Source organism: Microtus ochrogaster, chromosome 4, assembly GCF_000317375.1.
Source record: "Microtus ochrogaster isolate Prairie Vole_2 chromosome 4, MicOch1.0, whole genome shotgun sequence".
Taxonomy (NCBI): domain Eukaryota; kingdom Metazoa; phylum Chordata; class Mammalia; order Rodentia; family Cricetidae; genus Microtus; species Microtus ochrogaster.
This window is the reverse complement of record NC_022011.1, coordinates 72,047,836-72,067,305: the sequence shown is the minus strand read 5'-3', so window position 1 is coordinate 72,067,305 and position 19,470 is coordinate 72,047,836. Positions and strand designations below refer to the sequence as shown.

The following is a 19,470-nucleotide window of genomic DNA, read 5'->3' as shown; positions in this document are numbered from 1 at the left end:
TTAGAGCAAAGAAGGAACAAAGCTTAGGGTGTACACAGACTGCTAATACAGTTCACGCCACCTCTGTTCTTTCTGCAAAGGCTGAACACAACTGGTAGCCATTCCACTGTGGTAGGAAGGATTCTGAGGCCTCGTCCAGCCGCTGTTTGCCTTTGTTACATCATGGGAAGTTGCAGAGTTAGCCATACCCAGGCTAGAGCCACAAATCTGTATAGGTCTGATTGGTAAGGAGAGAACAGCTGTATTTTCAAACATCAGTTTTAGAAGAGCATAACTCCTAGGTGGGGAAAACAGAAGGTGTGACTTAGAATCCTAAGGGGCAAGGAAAAGATGTAAGCATTAGTTTGGTTCGTAGTAGACTCCAAACTGGTTTCCATGAGCCCCCCCCCCTCTCTCTACACACACACACACACACACACACACACACACACACACACACACACGAATCCAAGGGCCTCAATTCAATCCTATGGTCACTTCAGCTCAGGAACAACTTTGCCTATCAGTAGCACCTGCTCTTCTCTTGTCTGGGCTCCATCTCCCTGCTCTGGGTGCTGTAAGATCAGAGCAGCCACATCTCTGCTAGGCCCTACATGTCACAGCCTTCTCTCTGGATGCACCCGAAGGACTGGGACTTTCTGGAATTCCAGACAGAGTGCAGACTTTAAACCATATTCCCTTTTAACCTCCAAACCTGAGAGAGAGCTCTAAGAGACCTTGAACTAGAATTCTTGAAGATGCTGAGCTTAAAGTCCATGAGAAGTCACCTTCCATGAAGGGATGCTGTAATTGATGGGGACACATCAGCAAACAGAACCGAGTACCAGACAGGGAGATGTCAGGTGCCCTGTCCTTTAGGAATCTATAGGAAACGTCTCTCTGGGTTGGGCAACAGATTTACAAAGCATGACAATCCTAGGAGTCCAGAAAAACAACCATTCATCCTGAGCAAGTAAATTCACAGGAAAATGTCAACTTTAGGAACTCAGCCATTCTAAAGATGAACTTTGAATTTAAAAAAAATTTTAAGATTTGACTTGAATATTTGACTGACTATAACTAAAAAGAGGCTCCAATTTTGTTCAAATTTTTACTGGCCAACTTCTCCAGTTATCACAGACTCCACCTGACAGTCACCACCAGCTGTGTGGGGATAGGAGGTACTTAGCATACACTTATCTCACAAAGCGCAACAGAGAATTAATGCCTGGCCTGCTACAAAGTGATGCAGATTCCTCTCCTTTCCCTCATGGTGAATTTTTTTCCATTTTTAGAATTTTACCCACCCGTCCGGAGCTGGCGAGAGGTGCGACACACCTGCAAACCTTTTGGCCAAAGGATGTCAACCACCCTTCATCGAAAACCCTGCCTCCCAAATAGAAATACTTCAAAATAAGCCACTGAGCGTGGGCCGACAGAGAAACAGTTCTGACATTGTTCAGATTTCTCCTCAGAGCGTGGTTCTTACACTGAGGCCAGGTACGGAGTGCTCCATTTCCTAGCTTTGTCGCTGACGGTCCACCAACACCTCTGGCACCCACCACGCGTCCATCCTTGGTTGCGGTGCCGCTCATTTCCCCATCTGAAGGGCACGGAAATCACACGTCTCTTTATGGCACTTTGAATGTGTCACTGAAAACAGCTTCTCTTAGGGGTGACTGTTTGAATTACTCAAATGTCGCCCACATTAACTGTACATTTCTTCAAGGGCTGAAATGTAGATTTAATCTCCCCTTTATTCGGTTCACCTTTTCTAAAGCCACACATACAAAGACGTGGCTTATCTTTCATCTAAATGGCTGCTCCTTCTCCCAAGGATATATAAAATATCCCGACATCCACCTCCTTCAGTCCCTCCAAACTCACCGCTGGGAGATTTCCATGGACGTGTTCATTTAGAGACGCTACCGCGCAGGTCATGAGATGGCGCGCACCTTACTAAGGTCGCTCTGAAATACAATAGCCGGTTAGCTCAGGATTGGTCAGTTACAAATGACTGTTGTGTTTATGGATTTGTTTCTCGTGGGCCATTACAGGCGGTGAGCAGACCGTGCAAGTGCAGGTCCGCCAAACGGAAGATTATCCAGTCGATCTGTATTACCTCATGGACCTCTCGGCCTCCATGGATGACGACCTCAACACAATCAAAGAGCTGGGCTCCCGGCTTGCCAAAGAGATGTCTAAATTAACCAGCAACTTTAGACTGGGCTTTGGATCCTTTGTGGAAAAGCCCGTTTCTCCTTTTATGAAAACAACACCAGAGGAAATCACCAACCCTTGCAGGTAAGTGAACTCCTTGGCATCCCTGGGCACTGGTTTCTACAGATGTAATCCACACGTCCTAGCTGCTGTGCCAGGAGCTCATTAACACCCTGGCATTTCTTTCTCAGGTTGGGATCTCAGCAATTCTCTGTGGTCTATGTAGTTTCCAGCCAAGGTGGGGTCCTCATAACTTCAACGTTCTAGCCCACAGACCTGCATCAGCTGCCAGGTTTGCAGGTCAGGCTGCAGCCAACCGGGTTTCCTGTCTGTGGGCAAGGAGACATTGTCTTTGCCTGTTGGCTACACAGGCAACACATACCAGTCTCTCAGAGATCTTCAGTCCTCCATGACCACCACTTCCTAGAACTCTTTCATACGAACCTACGTGCTCTCTGAGTCTTCCCATCAAAATAACAATTTTTGCAGTTTTGTCTGACGCACTTTGGGAAATGTGGCTTTCTCTCACCTCTGAGGGAAGCAGCCTTCACTGCAATTAAACTCAATAGGAAATGAGGCAGTGACTCTATTACAAAATGCTATAATCAGCCATTAAAATCACGTGTTATGCTGATGGTAGTCAAGGGCAAATGGTTTTGTGATGGCTTACCCGTATGGTCAATGCCGTGTCCAAAATTAAGTTATTTAAAATTTTTCCACTGAGAAAGAGCTACCATGTTGCTCCATGCCAGCCTCTATGTTGAACACTTCATATGCATGGCCTTCCTCCAGCTTCATAATGATGGAAGGTAAAAGCTGGACTTGTGAGTTCTGTACCCAGAGGGAGTGACAAGGGACTTGGAGAGGCCAGCCATTTACCCAAGACCACATGACCAAATGAGGATTTGTGAGAAGATCTGGTTTGATTCAAAATACTAGCCTCACACTACAATCCCCCCCCACACACACACACAAGTACACACACACCAATTTCCCAAATGTATGGTAGCATTTAATATTTTAATACATCAAAGGAAGCAGTATCTATAAGAAGGAAATGATGGTATTTCAGTTTAGAAGTTTAGTATAGTTCTCACAAGTTGGGCAATGATGGCACAAACCTTTAGTCCCAGCAGAGACAGGTGAATCTCTGAGTTCAGTAACAGCTAGTTTGGCTGGTTTTGCAGAGCAAGTTCCAGGACAGTCAGGGCTATACAAAGAAAGGAAGGAGAGAGGAGAGGGGGAGGAGACTAATCTAACACAGCCCCAAACAATTTTACTCTTACCGATTCTATTTATTTTTAGGAATTGCGTTTGGTTGTAAGCAACAGAGATATTGACTTAAGAAGAGAATTAGTTCTCTCTCCTCCACATAAAGGAGCTGGAGAAGGGCAGTTCAGGACTGGCTCAGCATACCTGGAGAAGGGGCAGCTCAGGGCTGGCTCAGTGGCTCCACACCCAGGGATCCAAGGGTTTCCTGCTGTCTGTCTGCCATTGTTGGTACTTGGGTTTTGTCTTCATGGCCCAAGAAGGCTGCTGGGACACTGATCATGTCTTTATTCTAGGAAATAGGAAAGGAGGAAAGCGGGCAGATCAATAAAGGTCTAATTGGAACACTCCACAAAAGCACACAGCAAAAAACACTGTTTGATGAGTTTGGTAAACGAATGCACCCAAATAATCTACACCCCAGACTCGTCTTCCCCTCGGAAGGATTCTTCATGGCCTATTAGAGTCAGTTCTGCTTCCTCAGAAGCAACCACCTTCTGATTTCTATTATTTAGGCTTTTTTTTTTTTTTTTGCCTGTTCTTGGTTCTCAAATAGATGTAAGAGGGTGTAGTATGCACGCTTCCTGTCTGGCTTCTTTCTTCCTTTCTTCCTTTCTTTCTTTCTTTCTTTCTTTCTTTCTTTTTCTTCTTTCTTCCTTAAACCTTTTATTGACTGACTCTTTGTGGCTTTTACACTGTGCATCTCGATCCCACCCATCTACCTGTCCCCTTGACTCCACCCTCTGTCCCCCGCAATCTCCCCCACAAAATAAAATGAAGTAAAATTTAGGAGAAAAGAAGAACAAGAATAAATAAATAGATAGATAGATATTTTTGGACGCTGTAGTGTTGTTACGCAGTGAGTCACACAATATACCTTTTAGCCCTGGTTGATTGCAGTCACTGCTTGCAAGTGTTCTTTACAATGAGTCACTGGCCTGATTCTAGGCCTGGTTTCTGCTACACTATCAATACTGGGCCCTCACTGGGACTCCTCTTGGGACATCCTATTGTTGCCCTCAGTTGTGAAGATTGTGCAACTTTGAGTCTGCAGGACCAGCCCCTTCACATGCTCCAGCAGATCATAGAGGGGGTGGATGTTGGTCAACTCCTAGCCCTGGTTCTAGGTCTAGGATATAGCTGAGTTGCTCAACCCACCAGCTCTTCCCATTCCTCACTGCCAGGGTGAGTTCTCCAGCACTGCCCCTGGGTAGGTCATCCTTGCAGCAAGGAGTGAAGAGCAAGGCTGGTTCTCCTGCTCTTATTCCTTAGGGCCCACTCACCCACACCTACACCACCAGGGCCAGCTCTATTGTGTTGCCAGGCAAGGTGCAGGGGCCACTCTCCCAAGTGCTACTGCTGCTAGGAACAGGGCCAGCTCTTGCTCTCTTTACTTCAGGGTCAGCTCTCCCATCTGCCACAGGCGGCGAGGGGTAAGTTAGAGGAGGAAATCTTTCCCTCACCTTGCATACCACATGGCAGACGAGGGAAGTGGGGAAAGATTTCTCATTCTCACACCCTCAGAGCCAGCTCACCCCTGCCCCCTGCCAATGGGGTCAGCTCTACTGTGCTGCCCAGGCAAGGTGCAGGGCCTGCTCTCCCCAGTGCTGCACCTGATGAGGGAACAGGCCAGCTCTCCCACTCTCATGTCCCAGGGGCCAACTCTCCTGCCCGCAGCAGGTGTTGATGGGGGGGGCAGAAGGGGCATCTCTCTCCAAGCCATGCCATTACATGATGGAAAAGTAGGGGGCCAGCTCTCCCATGCTCACAGCCTCGGGCTGGCTAACCTGCTCCTGGCGTCTGGCTTCTTTTGTTCAGCAAAATGTTTTTACATGTCTTTATGACTTGGTTGTACAAATGAGCAGTCTGGCTCCTCTTTAACACACAGCCCTCTATGCCTCTGCTAGAGTTTCTTTACTCAGTCGTCCATTGATGGATAGTTAGGTTGTCTCCAACTATAACAAGAGTTCACGTGTTCCTATTCCGACACTGTGGTAATTGTTGGCATGTCCATTTGCATATGAGCCTTTACAAAAACGTACTTTTTTGTTTATCTTAAATGCATAGGTAGAATAGATTTGGTGAGCTGTATAATGTTTTCAATTTTTTGAGAAGCTACCAGACTCTTTGCAAAGTAGATGTGCTGCCTTTTATTTCCAAGAACAGGTTTGCAAGCTTTCCATGTGATGTACGTTAGTGAATGATGGAGTTAGTAGCATTAGAATGACTAAGTTTTCACGAAAAAATTAGTCCTTTAAATTAGGCATTCTGGTGAGTTTGCAATGCTATCTAATAATTTGTGTTTATTGATGAATGATATTAAACACCTTTTCGTGTGTTTATTTGTCCTAATGTCATGTTTTGGGAAATACCTTCTCAAATATTGTAACTATTTTTAAATTTTTTGGTTTTCTTATTAACATTGTTTTCTATGGGTTTTTTCATTTTTATCGTATGTGTATGAGTGGTTTGTATGTCTGTGCTTTATGTGTGTGCAGTGCCCTCAGAGTCCAGAAGGGGGAGCCAGAACCCCTGGAACTGGAGTTACAGATGGTTCTGAGCCACTCACTATGTGGATGATGGTAACTGAACCTGGGTCCTCTGCAAGAGCAATAAATGCTCTTAATAATAATAAGTGCACCAAATCTCATTAGGGATGGTTGAGAGCCATCATGTGGTTGCTGGGAATTGAACTCAGGACCTCTGGAAGAGCAGTCGGTTGCGACGAACTTTCTGACCAGCAGGAAGGAACAGCCACCAGACGAGGATTCTTCTCAATCACGCTTTATTGGAGCCTCTTAGTTGTAGGGAGAGCAGAAAGCAAGGGGCCGGGAGCTCTGAACTATAGCTGCTTATATAGGGAGTCTGCCTAGCAACTTTTGATACTTTGATACTATAACTGCTTTTCTGGAGACCCACAGGCAGGAAAGAAAGCAGGGGAACATCCCTGTCAATTACAGACCAGGATGTTCCCCTGCCGGTCAGGGGAAGTGTGGGCAGCTAGATCACAACAACTCACCCTGTTTTCCAGTGGAAGAACTGCAACCCTAATATGGAGTTATCTATCAAGCGAGGCTGGGGCCAAATGCCATCTTGTAATGGCAGCTATTCAAATCGGCTCCCAGCAGTCGGTGTTCTTAACCACTGAGCCATCTCTCCAGCCCCTCTCCTGCCCCTTCTTTATGCATTTTGGATACAAGTTCTGGTCTACAAGAGCTAGTTCCAGGACAGGCTCCAAAACCACAGAGAAACCCTGTCTCGAAAAACCAAAAAAAAAAAAAAAACAAAAACAAAACAAGTTCTTTGTCCAATATATTTCTCAGATATTCTTACCAGATTGTAGCTTGTATTTTATTTTAGTAACAGTATCTTTTTTTTTAGTTTTGATGATCAGCATATCAATTTTGTAGTTCATATTTTTTGTTCTGAGAAACTTTGGCCTACTCTAAGGTGGTAAAAAATTTCTTCCATATTTTCTTGTAGAAACTTTAAGATTAAAGGTCTTCTGTTTAGACCTGTGATCACAACCAAATGAATTTTTATCTTGAGAATGAGAAACATTGAGATTCATCTTTTGTTTCTGCATGGAATTGGTTATTCCAAAACTATTTGTGAAGCAAGACTTTCCACACTGGATTAGCTTGGCGTCTTTGTGAGGAATCGGTTGGCTATAGGAGTCTGAATGTAGACCTTCATTTCTCTCTCACTGACCCCTTGTCTCTGGGTCACGGAACAACACAAGCTTCCATCTTGCTTACAGCAGCTTTGTCAGAAGAGAAATCAGGAACGGGGGTCCTCCAGCGTGGTGCTTTTTTTTTTTTTTTTTGATGCTCCTGGATCCTTTGCATTTCCACGTAGATTTTAGAATCAGTTTATCAATGTCTCCAAAAATATATGCTGAGGTTTTGAAAGAGACTGAAACAAAACCATAGATCTTAAACCTCTTGAGCCTTCTGGTCATGTAACATGACATGGATCTCTGCTTCTTTGATTCTTGTTGAATGTTTCTGAGGCCCACTTCACTGTTTCCAATGTAAAACCAAACCAAAACCAAACAAAAAAAAATCTCACTTTCTCCTGTTCTTCTTCATATTATCTGTTGTTTGAGGTTTGTAAAAATCCCAGTTTTCAAAAGTAACTTACATATTTTGGATATTCATATTCTTCCTGAAACCTTTAGAGATTTTCTCTCATTAATTCTTTTCTGCTTTTGTAGACATCTTCTGATATTCTAAGCACACAGTCACATCATCTGTGAGGGACAATGTCTTCTTCAGTGCCCACTCCTCTGTTTACCTTCTCCTGCCTTACTGTGTTAGCTAGGGTCACTGTTTATCTAGGTTCACCAGCACAATTTTTAACTGACATGGTGAGGGAGGACATGACATGGTGACATGGCCCTTGCCATGTCAATGAGCTCTGGAGGAGAGCTTCAGGCTCACCGTTGAATATGCCGTCACTAGTGATGTTTTCAGTTCCATTACAAGGCAAGAAAGGGCCCTCCTGTTCCCGTTTTGAAACATTTCTCCTCTTCGTTATAAATGAACGCTGAATTTTGTTTTCCCAATTTAAGAAGGTTGGCCAGAAATTTTACCCAAAATCCTACATCTATTTACATAACAAAGATAGTTAAAAGGAAACCCATTCCTGCCCTAAAAGTAGGGCTTCTTCAGTTTCTGGATAGATGGACGCTAGGTGGCTTCTAGCAATACCTGTAACACAAGAAGTGGAGATGTCCAGGAAGAGAGATAATGACTCAAATGCACATTAAAATTGCCAGGTTAATAAGTAGTGAGGCGTGGCCACTGTTTTCGATCCATCTGTAGAAGTAAATTAATACATGTGTTACTGAAAACATTTTGTCTGATATGACAGCATCCCCTCTGCTTCTGGCTGTTTCTCTGGTAGACGAAGAGCTCTGTACCCGCCTGAAGCTTGTATGTAATTATTTGGCATATCACATATCTTCCTGCAACAAGCTTCAGTCCAGCCGAATGGAGGGCAGTTCCATCAGTACCACCTACTTCTGTTTCAGTCTGCCCGTCTTGGGCCAGATAAGATGTAGCAATTTGACGTACAATAGGGAAACAATGAGTATAGAATGTTTTCAGAGAGACAATTGAAATTAACAAAGTTAGACTATTCAGTTAAAAATTGGTATGCAACACTTTGAACTAGCAATGAAACGGAATCTTTAAAGAAGCTTCTAGGAACATCAAAGTAGTTTGGCTTTTTATTTAGTTTTATGCATGCATTTGATTTCAACATTATTTTTGTTTTGTTTTGTTTTGTTTGAGTCAGGGTCTCATGTTGTACCCGAGGCTGGCTCTGAACTTGCCTTGGAGCTCGACTGGCCCTGAAGCTAAAACAACCATCACACCTTAGCCCAAATACTGAGATAATTGGTGTGAGAAACCATGCTTGGCTTACATTCAAGTAGTCTTGCGTTCATTTAAAAAAAAATTACAGAGCCTCGAGCAATATGCTAAGTGTCGAAATTCCTGGGAACCGGAGATCTGGACCCATTCCACAAGGAACTGAAATTCTTTAGTGGACAGGCACCTTGGAAGACAGCACGAGTTCCAGAGTCAGCTCCGCATAGTCTTGGCTCATAGAATCACTTCTAACAAGGCCTTAGCTGGATCATTTCTCCTCTCAAATCATGTTTTTTTTTTTTTTCAGTAAATCAAGAGTCATAGTTGTAATTACACAGAGTGGTTGTAAGGATTAGGTCAGATCATGAATGGAAGCATTGGCTTAACCTTGCTAAATTCTCAATAAATACCAGGTGCTATTCGTAACCATAGACCATGATCAGAGGAGACCAGACTACTGCACAGGGTGTAGTTAGTAGGGACCTGAAAGAAGACTGTGCATTTGCTCTCCTGAAAGACTCAATGTATCTTGCTGGCTAACGCTTCTTCTTTATTTATTCCTAGCAAAATTTATCATTCAAATTGTAAACCAAAAGTACTTTAAAAAAAAAACTGCAACACCATTTTCCTTTCCCTTATATCTCGAGCTCTCTAAGTTCCTCTGTCCAGCTAGAATCCCACATGTGTGCACAAGATGAACACATACGTTTATTAATCAAACTCAATCTTCTAATATAGAATAAAATGGTATTAAGTAAGAAGATAATGAAAGGTAAGAGGAAAAGAGCCTGAAAGGGTTCTGCAACACGCAACGGCCTTTGCATTTAGTCTCTTTATCCATATACGGGGATGATCGTGACACTAGAGTAATCAAGAGATTGAATGAGCTCAGAACAACAGACATTCAAAATAAGCATCAGTTTCCTTTCTCTCATTAATTCAGTTCCTCGTCTCTAGTTATTTCCTTCTAGAGGTCTTTAAACTTTCAAATCCCAGGACTCCTTTACTCTCTTAAAAAATAACACTTCTTGGGCAATGAGGATAGCTCAACAGCCAAAAGTATTTGCCATGGGAACCTGATGACCCAAGCTCAAACCCTGGATCCCATGGTAGGAGAAAATAGACTCCTGAAAATGGTCCTCTGACCTCACTCATGTACATACATAATACAAGCACCACACATAAACACCAATAGTAAAAAGATAATACCTCACCCATGTTGGTATTGTAAGCTGCTAACCCCAGTCCTCAGTTGGCTGAGGATCCCAAGTGAAAGGTCAAACTGACCTACAGAGAGAGATTCTGACTGAAATGATGATGATGGTGGTGATGATGATGATGGTGATGATATACCTTCAAGAGAGCCTCAGTTTATGTGGGTTATATATATTAATAGTTACTTTATCAGAATATAATAGAACAAATAAGCATTGATTTGTTGGTTTAATACTTACAATAAGAAATAATGCATATTATTATAGCATGTTTTAAAGAGCAATAACTACATTTTCAAAACAAAACAGAAATCAGCAAGTCTTTTGTTATCAAATAGAGTGATAATAGTCTACTTTTTTTTTTGCAAATTTCTAAAGCAGCTGGTTTAATTGAAGGCAACTGGATTACCACATCCAATTTTCCCTTTAATCTATTGCAATGTTTTTGATAGAATTCCTCAATGAAAGTCAAACCTCACAGGGAAATGTATTTGTCAAAGGAGAATCTCACCTGATAGCTATGTCCAATGGCTGTGTTCGCTTGTCTGCTCCCAGATTAGACTAGGTGACAGTTCCCCATGTAGAATCTATAGTATCAACGAACCCCTCCTGTTCTGCTGCATTGGAGTTCATTGGTCTGACTGCACATGAGTGACTCCCACCACTTGTGAGTTTGCAATGTGATACTTTGGTCATTTGGAGTTCACTGAGTTTGCGCATCCTCCAGAACCCATGATATCAAAAGGCATGCTTGTTAATATCACCACCAACCTCATCACGCATGTCTTGAAGCACCAGAAAACGTGGGTGTTGTCAATCTCTCAGGGAGCAAATGAGCAATTACTTCAATTCAAATATTCTAGTTTCCTTGAATTTTGCTACTGACAGCAAACGCCAGCATTTACTTTCTTGGAAATGACAGTATTGCTTTGTTCATTTTTAAGAACATGTCTGTCAGATATTCATAGTGGATTAACTCAGGTTCAGCTGTCAATCATTCCTTCAGTGAAAACGATGCTCCAGGAAAAAGGGCCAAGTCAGCAAGCTCATGCAAATGCTTCCTCTCTGTATTTCACGGGCTCTATGCAAACTCTCCATGTGTTGAAGAAAAACCATGTATTCAGAAATGCCCCGCCACTAATACCATTGATGATTTATAATAGTTGACTGTCCTCAGGGACAATCAAGTGAAACTACCATTTCCTTTTACTCAGTCTAGCGCTTCTTGAGAATTTATTCTATCAGGACACTTAGTAGAGCCTGGCGCAAGTGCCTCAACATGGTGGAGGCCCCAGCCCCTCCATTGCTCTCCTACTGGCAGTGAAACCTTGCACGGTAAGAAGAAAATGGCAGCTATAAAATGCTTAAGGGGAGTTTCTGTACTGTTAGTACACAGCATGTAGCTTCTTCCTGCAAAGATAAGACAGTTGTGTGCAAGGAAAGAAGACAGACAAAAAGAAGGAAATGGAAGTCATTTCCAATTCCTGACAGAAAAAGATAATGTTCGGTATATGCAAGTACAGTCTCATTTTATCAGTACTTACTTATTTCAAAAACGAACAAAATGTAAGGAGTGCCTCTTTGCTTTGTGTTTCATAATTATCCTGCAATGGAAATGCAAATCCATTGTTGTCTAGGACCTCAGAATTGTTCCTTGGTGAGAAGAGCCTCTTCCTTTAGTTCTGAAGCTGAGAAAGTAGAATCCTAAAGTGCCACTCAGTAGAGGCAGATCTCTGACTCCAATTTCTCAGCTGTGACCCACCTCCTTTCCCTGCGTGTCCCCTGTCCTTTAACCAGCTGAATGGATAATGTTAAATTTTCACTCATTTCCCAAAGTCAGAGAGTGCTCATAAGATACTAATTCGAATTGGTTCACTATGGAGATGGCTGCAGTGTGCACCTGGGATGCCAGCGTTGGGGAGCTGGAGATGGGACAATCTCTAGAGGGCCCTAGTCAGCCAGGCTAGGCAAACTGGTGAGCTGCAGGTTAAAGGAGAGATCCTGTCACACACAAAAATAAAAAATAATCTGGAGAATGATTGACAAAGACACAAAAGTCTACCTCTGGTCTCCACATGTGTACAACATACACACACACAGACACATACAACTATCTCCTTATCAGAGTCTCCAATAAGAGGAGACATTCTGAGCAGCAAAGATGCAAATTTCTCATATTAAAGTCAGTTTCCAGTTCTTTTGTTCCAAAAGATGACCCCAGTATGATGCAAACCAATAGCCCCAAATAAAGGACTCAGACTTTCTAAGAATAGTTAGGTCTCAGGGAAGATGCTAAGCCCAATAGAGCGATCCATTTCCTGTGTCATATAATCTTCACAACTTTGGGAACTAGGCAAGGACTCTGAGGCCCAGGAGTGCTGCGTGACCTGCCTAAGCTTAGATAACTGCTTAGTACGTCTCTTTTAAACTGAGTGCATGTCTACTGCCCCACAGTTTCTCCAGACACTGCGGGAGCAAGGAGGACACCTAGCAGAAATGGGGATCATTTTAAACATTTGACTTCTTCCTTGCATCGTGCTTTAAATACTTCTCCATTTAAGTAAAAAATATATATATATATATATATATAAGTTTTAAGGTGCACATCTAAAATATAAAATTAAAAGACAGAGGTAAGAGACTAGTATTGTTCAGAGAGCACACAAAATTACAATAAAAATAGCCAGTAGAAGAATACGTGATGGATAGAGGTCTGCCGATTGAAAGGGGACTAAAAATAAAGTGCCAATAAAGACCGACACCTGCTGAGTCCTGGTCATTAAAGGAAATGAAAAGTAATGTTCAGATGACATTTCTAGCCAATCAATTCTCTTGCTTTTTCCCATTTCTGTTGTGAAACGGCTATGGCCTCAAACACTGACATCAGAAACTCCTAATGGGAAGGAGTTTGTTAATATGGGTCAAGGGCAACCCAGGAAACCCCCTTCAAAGAAATTCTTTCTAGCAAAGAAATGGCATAACTTATAAATGGGAACATAAAGGGAGGGCTCTATTATTTAGTTACAGAAAGAGCTTGGCTACTTTACTCAATTGTTCATTTTTGTTATTTTGACAATTTTATTCATGTACATAATGTGCTATGATCATAGTTACCCCAGGACCCTCTTTAACTCCTCCCCTTAGTCCTGCGGCCCCTTCCTCTTCTCAACTATCTGCCTTCTCCTTCCATGTCGTATTACTTTGGGCAGGTCTTGTGCAGGCAGCCAGAGCTGCTGTGTGTTCATGACTTCGATGGCCATATCATATCCAGTAGGCAGCATTCATGGTGTACCCAAACTTTATTTTTAATAGACAAACTTTGGAAACAACCATGTTTCCATATAACAGAACATTACTTCAAACTATAAAGAAGCAAGCCAGTAATTCATACATCAGTGTAGGTGAGTCACCTAGTCAGAGAAACCAGAGAGATAATCACATGTCACTTTAGTGGTGGAAGCACAGTCTGAGAAATGTGGTGTCATAGTTCAAATACCATAGGCTGCACTTACTAAGATAAGACATTGCTACTCGATATAACCCGTTGATGCAATTAAGAAATGCATAAGATGCCACCAGATTTTTTCAAATGCATTTCACCAATAAATGGTGATTAAGCCTAAAGAGACAGCTCATAGCCATTGAAATTCATTCTTATCCCCTTCCTGATATGTTTGTATAAACACAAGTTTTCTTTGGAGAACCTTCACGTTTATATTACTTTTATAAAAGAGAGCATGACTCTAACGCTATCACCAATCAAATCCATTATCTGCCCTCGGGAGCGTGCTTGTCTGTGTGAAGAGATCTCTGTAGGAAACGGCACTGCCTTTTCACAGTGCATCATTCTGAATGCCAGGTGTCTCCACATGGCTGAAGAAATAGACAAACCTGGTACGCCAGGAAAGCAGAGAACACTGCTGTGTGATATTTTAATCACTGTTCTGACAAAAAAGTTGGCTTCAAGTCAGAGGGTAGATGGAGCTAGCCACTAGCTGACCAAAATTAACCATAGAGGTTTTGGAGGACTGAGGACAGATAGGAGGCAGGAAGTAGTAAGGCAAGACTAAAAAACGATCTCAGCCTCTTTGAATGGAGGAAGGGAAGAGATAAGAGGTCACTGGTGGCTTCTCCACAACTTCTCTGATTATTCAGGTTCTTACCCTGATATCTGACTCCTGATTTTTTTATTGATAAAGAATAGTTAGATAAACACAGGAACACAGAGGCAAGCGTAGACCATATCCAATCAATGCTCTTCGTGCTTCCTAGCCCACTGGCCGACAGATCAGATTTTAATACTCTCTTTGGCTGAGGAAGTGGAATGAAAAACAGGAGGGACTTTCTGGGACATCTTTTCTGGGGATGGATGTCTCAAGATATCTGAGTTGTGCCAGTCACGGGTAGGCTTCTCAAACTGAACTGTTATGTTCTTATGCTGGGGAACACCAAGACTGTACTGTTTCCTATGCGTGTCTACTAACAAAAAGATGACCATCTTCATGGACGTAAACATTTTTGTCCCCATGAGATCCCCAGCCAGTTCTGTAACCTTGCCGGTTCTCATCACGTATGGCACTATTAGACCTACAACATGTTCAAGATTGTCCCAAAAGGAAGTGGTATTCCTGTGAGCCTTCGCTTTAGCTAACTGACCAATAAACACCTTTATTTTATGTGCATCTCAGTTTAAGGGCATCCAATCTAATCAATATTATTGATTTATTACCATTGGACTGTAATTAATGTCTGAAGAAAGTTTATTTCTATACAAATCCACCTCAGCCTTGCTGCACTTAGGAACTCTAGACAGCGTTTCAGTGTTAGCGAAGTCACCAATGAAAAGTACTAAAGAAATGAAAAATGAACCAGGAGTCACTAAATAGACTACTGAAGGTCACTTGTTTGTGTATATTGTGAGTGCTGGGACTAAAAGAGAAGCAGAGCTTGGCCTTGCTTGTCCTCAACTGGGAATTTGCATAAGGGAATCGACTTATTTGCTCTCGCTGTTCACATCTGTGAATAAGAAAATGATCCAAATGCTGGGTTATTCAGTCACCTAAGAGGCTGATGCAGGAGGATCACATGTGCAAAACATGCATAAGCTCCTTGGGGAGTTCAAACCCAGCCAATGTGGGTTACTTAGTAAGACCCTATCCCTAACAAAGTCACACACACACACACACACACACACACACACACTCACACTCACACACACACACTGACTCAGTGGTTTGGATCCACTTAAGCAAGTCCACGGTGAAGTAGGTAAATTAAAAAAAAAAAACAAACACCAAATCTAAAAATAACGAAAATCAAAGTCGACCTCAGGTAGTATGTGTGGCTAATGGAAGCCGGACTCTAGTAGATGCACCTGCCCCTGGTGTGCTGATGGAGCTGCAGGACCAAGGCCAGGGAACCGAGTGTGCTCTACAGCGATCACCCCATTGTCTAAGACAGTGTACTCTCGCTGGGGCTCCCTCTTGCTACCTCTTTTTCTTCTATTCAAAGGGATGGTAGATCTTATCTGGAAGACTTGATACAACACATATTGCTAAACCTGTCACTAGCATTTCAACTGAAGATCAGAAGTAGTGTCCTACATGGTTCATTTCTACAGGTGATCCTTTAGCTCTAATGGTCCAAAGACTTAACTTGGGTCTACGTGATTGGCTCCATTTTTTAAAAGGAAAAGCCCAAAGCTAAGAAAGCTTGAGTAACTTCCCCAGAGTTTTGTGCATAGCTAGTAACTGGCTTCTGAACCACAAGTATAACTGAATCCCCAGTCAGCTCTTCCCATTGACTTTGATGCAGGCTTCACACTACCATGACATTCCAACCATAGGTTTGCTCCCAGGCAGGTGGGCCATGATGTATTGGAAATATTGTTTCCTAGGTTTATGTCAACTTGACACAAACTAGAGTCATTTCAGAAGAGAAATCTCCAAGTGAGAAAAGCCTCCATCTGGTTGGCCTGTGGGCAAGCCATGGGGGGTGCGTTTTCTTACTTAATGATTGACACTAGAGGGCCCTGCTCACTGCATGGGGTGCCACCCCTGGGCTGGTGGTCCTGGGTGATTTAAGAAAGCAGTCCGAACAAATCCCAAGGATCAAACTAGTAAGTGGCACTCCCCTACTGCCTCTATATCAGATCCTGCCTAAGGCTCCTGCCTTGAATTCCTGCCTTGACTTCCCTGGTTGATAGACTACAAGCTGTAAGATGGAACAAACCCTTTCCTTCCCAAGTTGGTTTTATCTTGTGTTTTATCACAGCAATGGAAAATCTAAGACAAAAACCAAGAGTTTTGCTGTGGGCTCTGGGTCCTCGGCAGACAGGATTGAGAGTAGAGGAGAAAGGAGACAAGTTCCTCTCTCTGTCGCTTGGGGTTGACTCATGCTTGATAACAAGTTAAGATATCTGACCACAAAGCAACACAAAGTGGTTGTCATCAGGTAAACTTAACTTATCAGGTAGATTTTGGTTTGTAGTCAGTAGAAGGAAGTAATTACACATCCCGGAACAAGGATCTGATGACAGGATCAGCAGCAGCCCCGCTGGAGCCTGCCTACGATACACAGCAGGCTTCAAATCAGTGTTAGCCAAGAGAGTCTACATGGAGAAGATGGCAACTTCAAATGGAAGATTCACTGTCAAGTCATACAGTGAGGCCCTTTAGAAGAGCAATCATTCCTTAAGGAAATGTTCTCAGGATATCAAGTCTACTAAATGCCCTGGACCACACTGAAGAATATTCTTCCATATTCCTTCTGCAGTAGTATCCCCTACTTCTGTTTACCTACATTTGGATTCAAGCACATTTTACCGTTGACTGATGATGCTGAGCGATTCAATGAAATTGTGAGAAAACAGAAAATTTCTGCTAATATTGACACGCCCGAAGGTGGATTTGATGCAATTATGCAGGCTGCTGTGTGTAAGGTAGGTGTGGGGGGCAGGGGTGGGGTCAGTGCTCTGCCCTATTAACATACATTTCATCTCTTATTAGCCAATCTGCTTTGGGAAGCTTAGCTAACTGTCTTTCCTTTAATCACCGTACTTCTTCATTTGATTCTTTTCTTAAAATGTGAAACTTCCATTCAGCATTTAATTTACTCATGTTGAAGGGGGAGAATGTTTTATGTGTGTGATATTTGAATAATCAAGTAATAATAATCAAATAATCAAAGGAAATTCTGGTTCAAAGAACAGATTAGTTATTTTTTAATCAACTATATTAGGAAAAAATTAAGGGCAGAATATTAACAAACAAATTTGAAATGTCTGACTCAGTATACAGCACAACTATTGTATTTTACCTTTCTCATGATGTGGGCCTTGTTCGTGCTAGGCAAGCTCTATACTAATACTACTAATGAGCTACCCAACCCCTGGTTTTGAGAGGCAGAGTTGCAGTACATAGTTCAAGATAAAATCTGTTGTTTTGAAGTAATAAAGTCAGGATCAGAAGTCACGTTATCTATGCAGCCCTGTCAGGACCCAGGTCCTCCTTAACTCTTTGAGAATAATCACCCTGTTTAGACATTAGTCCGTAGTGGGCAATACCAGGAAATGTCCAGGGTGGAAGCTTCTAGAAGGCAGAAGGGTCAGGAGTAAAGGAGGAAGGAAAGGATAAGGCAGGTTAGAAGAGCCAGGAGGAGTTTTTGCCCAAAGGCTTCCTAAACTAATATTAGATCGCTGCTAAGACACAGATTGCAGACAATCTCCTCTAGTAGGACCCTGGGGCCATCTTCAATCAGCAGTTCTTATGCTTGTGTTAGATGTATAATTCTCAGGTGACATCGTTAGAAATACAATACCTAAATGTTGGGTGACATTATAATGAAACAGGCTTACTTTATAACCAGTTTTCATTGCATTTAGCTTGAATTTAGAATGACTGCAACCTTTTCCACTACCTCCTCTCATCCTCTGTCTGTGAATCGAGAGCTAAGCAATAAAGATCATTTACTAGAAGCCAAGATGGACCCAGCATCACTGGTAGTGGAACTAATTTTTGTGATGCAAGGAAACCTGAAAGTTGTCTAGGAAAAAGCAAATGCTATGGGATTTCATCCCTTTACTAAGCCTCAAATTCACTGTAGATAGAAAGGCTAGGATGGGCTATCCATGCACTGTGAGAAGCCGCACGATCCTCAATTCAGGCCTGCTCATCTCCATACACCCTATGGCGTCCTTCTTGCTCTAGGAAAAGATTGGCTGGCGCAACGACTCACTCCACCTCCTGGTCTTTGTGAGTGATGCTGATTCTCATTTTGGAATGGACAGCAAGCTAGCCGGCATTGTCATTCCCAACGATGGGCTCTGTCACTTGGACCACAGGAATGAATACTCCATGTCAACAGTCTTGGTATGTAACCCTCACTATCTTCAGCTTTCAGAGCCACAAGTAGACCCACACAACAGCAACCGCCGTGAAACCATGTGTAATGACTCACTTACTTGGTGAACGTGGTGTCTATTTTCTACCTTAAGGGAAAGACATCACTCTTTTCTACCTCACCTGTATGCAGGTTCCACACAGAGTTCACGGGACCTCTGCTAGGTAGGTGGTGGGCCTGTGTTGAGAGTTTAAATCTGCTAGGTCACAGGTGAGCCTAGAACCTCTTTAGCTTCAGAGAGATCCCGAGGCCAGCAAAAGCAGCAGATAGCTCTCTATTCTAAGTCAAAGTGGTCCAGGTCAGACCAGTACCGTAGAGGGCTTTCTGAGCATCGTTATCTCTCAGTTGTGCCGCAACCATGGTGCTCTCTTTGGACAGCGAATCAAATGGGGTTTGGTTTGTGTTTAATAACACTTAGCTCATTTTTTGTTCTTGAAAAATGCTGGCAACATTTAAAATAAAGAAAAACCTGACCATTGTCAAATGAGATAAAAATTTCAGAGGTCTTTGCCCCAATAGTCTCATCTAATCTTCAACAGGACTCTGTCAACAGACCATGTAGCTACTGAACCTGTAAATGTTATGTCCTGTACTGGGGAAACTACATTGCCCTTTACGACCCAGTGAGCCCTCTTTGACATCCTCTGGGTCCCAAAGCAGTCACTTCTTATTTCACCCTATTCATGATGTCTGTCTTCACGCACATCTCCATATGGCAATGGGTTCGCTTACGCTGCCTTTCTCATGGTGCCTTCCTCAGAGCCTGGGATGGTTTGTTATCTTTGTTTCCTGAGCTCAGTGCCTACGTCACAGTGGGTGCTGATGGATGTATGAGATGAAGGAAGAAGCATCACTCTGGGAAAGTCCTTCTGTGCAAATTCAATGCAGTAGGTAGCATGGCTCAGAAAGGCCAAAGGACCCTTCAAATAATGATTTATAGAACACATAGGAAGGAGAAGGGGGAAACCTGGAATTCCAATGTCAATTTTTTAAAAAAGCTATTCTATGCAAAC

At 42.7% G+C, this 19,470-nt stretch overlaps 1 protein-coding gene across 5 annotated transcripts in view; it reads left to right on the top strand.

Moving 5' to 3' along the window:
• The window catches only part of Itgb6 (integrin subunit beta 6), a 79,633-nt gene that overhangs the window by 2,401 nt on the left and 57,762 nt on the right, over positions 1-19,470 (top strand). For 4 of the 5 annotated variants that reach the window (XM_013355695.2, XM_026778747.1, XM_013355693.2 and 1 more), the window contains 4 exons: positions 1,275-1,479; positions 2,037-2,283; positions 16,832-16,997; positions 18,265-18,426. In XM_013355695.2, the coding sequence (XP_013211149.1) occupies positions 1,275-1,479; positions 2,037-2,283; positions 16,832-16,997; positions 18,265-18,426 (780 nt within the window). The remainder of the gene's footprint in view (positions 1-1,274; positions 1,480-2,036; positions 2,284-16,831; positions 16,998-18,264; positions 18,427-19,470) is intronic. The other variant, XM_013355696.2, reaches the window with a different exon arrangement.